Raw genomic sequence first — 8,192 nt, 5'->3', positions numbered from 1 at the left:
ATAAAATAAATAAAATATCAAGGTGAATTAAAAGCCAAAGAGTTAAAGTGGATTTAAAGCAGGATTTGTAAGTCTTCAGTGCTGGGGCCTGTTAGACGTTGGAGGGTAGCTTAGTCTACAGCGGTGTTTCTCAAATGGTGGTACGTGTACCCCTAGGGATACAAAATGGCACTACAGGGGGGACTTGAGTGAGAGAGTAGAAAAAAAACAAATAAAGTGTCAGTCTTTGTCCCCCCAGGCATGAGATGACTGGAAATAATAAAAACTACAGAAATAAATCTATTCAGGAGCCACTAAATCTATTTTTCAACCAATGTCGGGTCACCTGAAGTTTCTGAAAAATGTAAATAATTTTTTTGTAGTTAATATTCTTTTTTTATTAAAACAACAGACAATCTTAAACATCTGTATTTCTTTACTTTCACTTTGTGAACAACTCAGACTGTGACATCTTGGCCCGACGGTGCTCCGCAGCTGGTGAATAAACCAATAAAATAAATTAAATACATTTACACAATAATTCATGTTTTCTATGTAATTTTTACTTCCTCCTGCGATCCAAATTGGATGCTTGACATGTGGTCTAAATTCTAGATACATTTAAAAGATAGACATAAAGGTGGGCCCAAACTAAAACGCATTAGAGCATAACTTTATAAAGAGTTAAAGAGTTAAAAAGTACACTGTGTGTGTGCTACTGTGAGTAACTCTGTTATCCCTGATTTAAAGGTGAAGCATTTCTTTCAGATCATACTGTTATTTTACATTACAACTTCATTAAAAGAGAGAAAGAGATAGTGAAAAATGAATAAACTATGAACTGAAAACAGTAGACGTGAGTTTCGGTCCCACAATAGTCAGGAGAGATGACTAAAAATGATGAAAACTATAGAGATAAATCTGTTCATGAGGCACTAAATACTGTTTCTTTCCATTTATTTACAAAATGATTGTTAATAATGTGTGTTATCACTCATTCATTCCATCTTTGTGGTCAATAGTTGTGTTTAAATAGTTTCCTAAGCAAAATGTTCACAATTTTCACGTCACAATATGCTACAAAATGGTATGAAATAGAACTTTATTTAATTAAAAATTTTTTTTTAAAGAACTTGCGAGAAAAAATAAATGATAATTAACTGTAATTCAAGTAACAATATCAAAAACGAGTGGTATGTGAATGGGTTTGGTCCAGAATCCATCAGTGAGATGTTTAGTCAGGTATGAACCCAGTGGATCTCTCAGATCTATGGACACAGGTCAGATAGTGGAGCCCAGAGTTCACAGATCTATGGACACAGGTCAGATAGTGGAGCCCAGAGTTCACAGATCTATGAACACAGGTCAGATAGTGGAGCCCAGAATTTACAGATCTATGGACACAGGTCAGATAGTGGAGCCCAGAATTCACAGATCTATGAACACAGGTCAGATAGTGGAGACCAGAGCAAGTCAGCATCACATGTTAACATCCTAAATCCAAGTTAAAGGTTTTTCTTTTTTTCTACCGCGTAGGACTGAGAGGGAGATTTTTGGTCATGTTGTTGATATAATGTGTTTGTTGATGATTTTAAATGTTTTTACCGATGATTTTAAATGTTTTTACTGATGATTTTAAATGTTTTTACTGATGATTTTAAATGTTTTTAGTGGTAATTTTAAATGTTTTTACTGATGAATTTAAATGTTTTTACTGATGATCTTAAATATTTTTAGTGGTGATTTTAAATGTTTTTACTGATGATTTTAAATGTTTTTACTGATGATTTTAAATGTTTTTAGTGGTAATTTATAATGTTTTTACTGATGATTTTAAATGTTTTTACTGATGATTTTAAATGTTTTTACTGATGATTTTAAATGTTTTTAGTGGTGATTTTAAATGTTTTTACTGATGATTTTAAATGTTTTTAGTGGTAATTTTAAATGTTTTTACTGATGATTTTAAATGTTTTTTTTACTGATGATTTTAAATGTTTTTACTGATGATTTTAAATGTTTTTAGTGGTGATTATAAATGTTTTTAGTGGGGATTTAAAATGTTTTTAGTGGTGATTTTAAATGCTTTAAGTGGTAATTTTAAATGTTTTTACTGATGATTTTAAATGTTTTTTTTTTTTTTTACTGATGATTTTAAATGTTTTTACTGATGTTTTTAAATGTTTTTAGTGGTGATTTTAAATGTTTTTAGTGGTGATTTTAAATGCTTTTAGTGGTGATTATAAATATTTTTAGTGATGAATTTAAATATTTTTAGTGATGATTTTAAATGTTTTTAGTGGTGATTATAAATGTTTTTAGTGGGGATTTAAAATGTTTTTAGTGGGGATTTAAAATGTTTTTAGTGGTGATTTTAAATGCTTTAAGTGGTAATTTTAAATGTTTTTACTGATGATTTTAAATGTTTTTTTTTTACTGATGATTTTAAATGTTTTTACTGATGATTTTAAATGTTTTTAGTGGTGATTTTAAATGTTTTTAGTGGTGATTTTAAATGCTTTTAGTGGTGATTATAAATGTTTTTAGTGATGAATTTAAATATTTTTAGTGGTGATTTTAAATGTTGTTGCTGCTGATATTATTGTTCTTATCGATTTTTAAGCTGTTGAATGTTTTCTGTTGCACTTTTTGATCATGTATAGCACATTGAGTTGCCTTGTGTATGAAATGTGCTATACTAATACATTTGCCTTGTTATCAAACTGTTGAATTACATTTTTCCAAAAAGTTTAACTTTTGCTTCACCAACAGATTATAAATCTGTAAAGTTCTTAAATTCTAAAAAAATAAAAATAAAATTAACCACATACATCTAGAAAAATGCACAGTATGTTTTAAAATAAAGTGCAATGAACTTCCATCTAAAATGTATTGAGGAGTGAAATAGTTTAACAGGGTTTGATGGTGCGTTCACTGACATCCTCATTTACACACCTAGTGAATACACAAACCTTTACACAAACTATTAAGTACAATTGAATATGCCACAAAACTTAGAACGATACAAAACTTTACAAATACAAAATGTTTTGCCGTGAATGTGTAGCTACAAGTCCACAGCACTATGAACTACATGGCCAGTATAAAAACATCACAAGTAAAAATTAATGTAAAAACTGTTGATTTTAAAGGAAATCAAGGTAACTATACTGTATTTTTTTTGATTAGTGATTACAATGGGATGTTTTGGGGGGACACGACCCCTGCATCCCCCTTGGGGATATGCGCCCCTGCCCGCTTTGTCCAACTACAACAATTGTTCAGAATACTGTGAAAAAAGAACAATAGAGCACAACGATGGAATAAAAATTCATGGAGCTAACAGAATTTAAACACAAATTTGGCAGAAATTATTCATTGAGAGTTTACAAAAACAGTGTGCAGTGCATTACCAATTCCCTTTTGTGGAAATTCTGAGGAAAAATTTCTTAATTCTGAAATTAAAGCCAGAAAAATGTCAGAATTTTGACTTTAAAGTCAGACTTCTCACTTTAAAGTCAGAATTCTGAGAAAAAAGTCAGCATTTTTTGTTTAAAGTCAGAATTCTTGAGGAAAATAGTTATTATACTATGATTTTCATGGTCTGACCCAACTTAATAACTCAGTTCAACACAAAACAATTATTTTTGCAAACATTTTTTTTATTCATTTGTTATTTTATCTTTTTTTTTTCTTTATAAAAGTTTTTTCCTGCATTAGAGGGAGAAAAGGAGAGAGAGGAATGTTTTAAATCATCATGGGGTTTGTATTGTTCTAACGTTTGGTTTTCCTCCTAAACCACTGGAGGATTCTTTTCCGTAGTGGTTTCTTTTTAGCGTGGCTGGACCGCTCTTCTTCTAATTCCACATCTTTGGCTTTCAGTTGGTTCTGTGTTACGACCAGGGCGTTCTTCAGCATGGTCACCTTTTCTTTCACCTGCTCCTCCAGACTGCAGTAGGCCTGCTCCTTCGATTTCACCACTTCTAACATGTTGGCGTTCACCTCCAACAGTTGCTCGTGTTGATCACTTTGACTTTTTAATTTCTCCTGTGCCTGCCTGAGATGGGCCCTCAGAACGTCCTTTTCAATGTTCTGCTCACGCACGAGGAGATCCTTCACTTTCAGCTCTTCGTCTTTGATGATGACGTTCTTCTGAGCTTCTGATATCTGTGTGGAGATTAGAATCAGACAAGACACATTTATTAGTATAGTGCATTTCATACACAAGGAAACTCAATGTGCTTTACATGATTAAAAAGTGCAACAGAAAATATTTAACGCTTTAAAAATCAACAAGAACATTAAAATCAGCAGTAAAAACATTTTATATTATTGTGCTTTAGAACAATTGTTGTATATTTATTATCAGAAGTTTGTATTAATATTTAGATTTTGTACTGATAGAATTTTTTTTAATTTCTAAATAAATGTGACAACAAAATTCACTTTGTAAAAGCATCGTTAAAAAACCAAGTAAATAAAAGTTGAATAAATGAGATAATGACTCACTGTTGTTTCCTGGTGCTGAAGCTCCCTGGTTTGCTCCTCTACTTGTTCTTTGGTCTGATCCAGTGACTCTGTGAGATTGAAGATCAGCTGATTCTGACGCTGAAGGATGGAGGTGGTTTCCCGCTGCCACTTCAGCATCTTCATCTGGTTAGACTCACCTCGGCGTAACTCTTGTTTCCATTGGTCCAGGCTAAGCTTGAGCTTGGAGATTTCCTCCTCCTGGATTTCAACCATGGAATCTGATTCTGTTTCCTTCTTCATCATCATCGTTCGTTCCTCTTCCCATTGTTCTTCCTGCTCATGGAACTCCTTTCTGGAAAAGTCCAGAGCCAGTTTGAGGTGGTCCAGGTCCCTGTCTCGTATTTCCATCTGGTACCTTGTAAGGGATGCCTTGTATGTCATCTCTTCACATGTGATACACCCTGGTGGTGCTTGGTCAGGTACCAGTGTGCAGCCTGGTTCACAGGGACTCACTGGTACGGTAACTGGTGGATGGTTGACTTGTTCATCATCACCCTGGTCTCCAGGAGATGATGGTTGGTCTCCCTTCATCTTCTGCGTCTTTACCTTCTTCCTATGATTTTGCTCTGGTTGGTGGAAGGACACCTCGCTGGTTTTGTCAAATAAGGGCTCAGAATCCCCAAAGTCACCAAAAGTAATGTTCATCGCTGGTTTTTGATCCATCGTCAACGTTTCAGGACAAAAAAGCAAGATATTATTCAACAAAACAGTGGAGTTTTTAAGGCTTTAAGCTGTTTGTTGAAAGATAGAAGAATCCAGGTACTTTGAAGTGATTTGGCTTTCATCTCCTCCATTGGCTTCTTTTCTGTTGTCATGGTTACAGTCAACAAAACATTCTAAATGTTGATTTCCTGCTGCCTTGGTAACAAACAATAACATGATGAAATTAAACACATATAAACAGAGCTAACCCCCCCACCCCCCCAATAAATAAATAAATAAATAAAATAAAATAAAATAAATAAAATATCAAGGTGAATTAAAAGCCAAAGAGTTAAAGTGGATTTAAAGCAGGATTTGTAAGTCTTCAGTGCTGGGGCCTGTTAGACATTGGAGGGTAGCTTAGTCTACAGCGGTGTTTCTCAAATGGTGGTACGTGTACCCCTAGGGATACAAAATGGCACTACAGGGGGGACTTGAGTGAGAGAGTAGAAAAAAACAAATAAAGTGTCAGTCTTTGTCCCCCCAGGCATGAGATGACTGGAAATAATAAAAACTACAGAAATAAATCTATTCAGGAGCCACTAAATCTATTTTTCAACCAATGTCGGGTCACCTGAAGTTTCTGAAAAATGTAAATAATTTTTTTGTAGTTAATATTCTTTTTTTATTAAAACAACAGACAATCTTAAACATCTGTATTTCTTTACTTTCACTTTGTGAACAACTCAGACTGTGACATCTTGGCCCGACGGTGCTCCGCAGCTGGTGAATAAACCAATAAAATAAATTAAATACATTTACACAATAATTTATGTTTTCTCTGTAATTTTTACTTCCTTCTGCGATCCAAATTGGATGCTCCAAAGGGCCGGATTTGGCCCCCGGGCCATGCGTTTGACATGTGGTCTAAATTCTAGATACATTTAAAACATAGACGTAAAGGTGGGCCCAAACTAAAATGCATTAGAGCATAACTTTATAAAGAGTTAAAGAGTTAAAGAGTACACTGTGTGTGTGCTACTGTGAGTAACTCTGTTATCCCTGATTTAAAGGTGAAACATTTCTTTAAGATCATACTGTTATTTTACATTACAACTTCATTAAAAGAGAGAGAGAGAGTGAAAAATTAATAAACTATGAACTGAAAACAGTAGACGTGAGTTTCGGTCCCACAATAGTCAGGAGAGATGACCAAAAATGATAAAAACTATAGAGATAAATCTGTTCATGAGGCACTAAATACTGTTTCTTTCCACTTATTTACAAAATGATTCTTAAGTCTTTAGCGATGATTTAATGAGTCACTCTCAGTCAGTCGATGAGATCTAATGACGTTCAGCTTTTCAAATGGTTGAATCTTCGCCACCTGTAAGTCAACGAGCAGGGAAAAATTCCTTTAAACTTCTTCAAAGTGTGTTTGCTTTCAGGAAGTGTCTCAGCTTCTCTTCTTCTGTCAGTGAAGATCACAAATCCAAACTTTGGGCCTAATGAGAAAAGGAGCGTCTGGTTCCACAGAGCGAGCACTTCAAAGGCCTAGTGTGGGCGGAGCCAGAGTGAGCACTTCAAAGGCCTAATGTGGGAGGAGAGGAGAGGAGCATTTGTCCCTCAGACTCGGTCCATCACATGGAGGTGATCAATCAGCAGCACCAAGCGGCCAAAACCCTTTTCATCACTATTTAAGAATTATAGCAGCACTCCACGCTACTCGCCGTTACTCAAAAGCAGAGGACAGCCTCGGAGTGGCTCCATCTTTTACAAAGCGTACGCTGGAAATTGCATATTGATTGTGTTTACTAGCAGCTGCAGACGCCTGGTGAGCACTTTGCCACCATGATGATGAGTCACAGATGAAGTGAGAGAGATGCAGGAAATAAATCACAGCAGCCGTTTGCTCATTGGTCGTTTACATTTAGGACCAGGGAGGAACCGCCTCCTACTGGTGTGGAAGGAAACGAGGCTCCGCCCCTCGGAAAGGACTTTGTCTCATTACATTTTATTATTTCAAATTAAGGAAGTGACTTGTAAATGAGAGCAAACATTACAGTTGTTTGCATTGCAAAAGTGTTGATTTTGTGTTTCCTGCCCCAAAGTAAACGCACAAAAATACACAAAATACACAAAATGAGAAAAAATACACAAATTAACAAATTTTATATACAAAACAATGACAAAAATACACAAAATGACTTGAAAGACACAACACAGTAAACACACACACACAATGAGAAATGATAACAAAACAACCAGAATACACAAGACTCTAAAACAAACACAATTATAAAAAATAACAGAAAAAAACACGACAAATACAAAATTAGAGAAATTATACAAACAACCTTAATAGAATGCTAAATGACTAAAAACATACACAAAACAACAACAATAAACAATAACAAGAACTGTATTCACAAGGCAAATAGGAAAAAATGACAACCTGTATCTGGATTTGTTCTTTTTACTAATTACATTGAAAGTAATAATGCATGAAAAACAGAATACTGACCTTGACCTTAGATATAACTTTGAGCAATGGTCAAGGTCACACATTGAAAGGAAATGTTGTTCAATGGTACCAGTAGCCAAGTTAAAGGGAATAAAGTGTATATATATATATATATAGTGACATCATGAACTTTGACCCCTACTGATCTTTTTACTGGTAGGTCGTACAGCTTCAGTCTAATAAAATAAAAATATTCCACTTGAGATAAACTTTAATTTGATAAATATTAATTGAGATATTGAAATGTTTGGTTTTTGACACGTGACGCGACCTTGACCTTTTGGCTGCTAAAAAGGTCGACTGCACATCCTCCACATTGTCCCTATGAGATGACATACGTGTCATTAGTGCTGCATTAATAAAACTAGGAGGAGTTACAGGACAAAGGAGTTGCAGCAGAAAAATAATAACAACTCCTACAATGACAATGTATTTTTAATTACCAAATACAATAACAGAGAAAGAGAATGAAAAACATACAAACTGTAGTTTCCTGTGTTAATGCTCCCATTGATTT

At 34.4% G+C, this 8,192-nt stretch overlaps 1 protein-coding gene across 1 annotated transcript; it reads right to left on the bottom strand.

Annotated features, from left to right (window-relative positions):
* Positions 1 to 3,428: 3,428 nt before the first annotated feature.
* On the bottom strand, positions 3,429 to 5,217 carry LOC114470817 (golgin subfamily A member 6-like protein 22). The gene is made up of 3 exons (XM_028459147.1): positions 4,489 to 5,217; positions 3,877 to 4,146; positions 3,429 to 3,434 (listed from the first exon to the last, which is right to left on the bottom strand). Exons 1-3 carry the CDS (start codon positions 5,170 to 5,172, stop codon positions 3,429 to 3,431), a joined length of 960 nt encoding a protein of 319 aa, XP_028314948.1. The 5' UTR covers positions 5,173 to 5,217.
* Between the last annotated feature and the right edge of the window lie 2,975 nt (positions 5,218 to 8,192).

Source organism: Gouania willdenowi, chromosome 10 (genome assembly GCF_900634775.1).
Source record: "Gouania willdenowi chromosome 10, fGouWil2.1, whole genome shotgun sequence".
Lineage (NCBI taxonomy): Eukaryota > Metazoa > Chordata > Actinopteri > Blenniiformes > Gobiesocidae > Gouania > Gouania willdenowi.
This window is presented reverse-complemented; position numbering and strand designations above follow the sequence as displayed.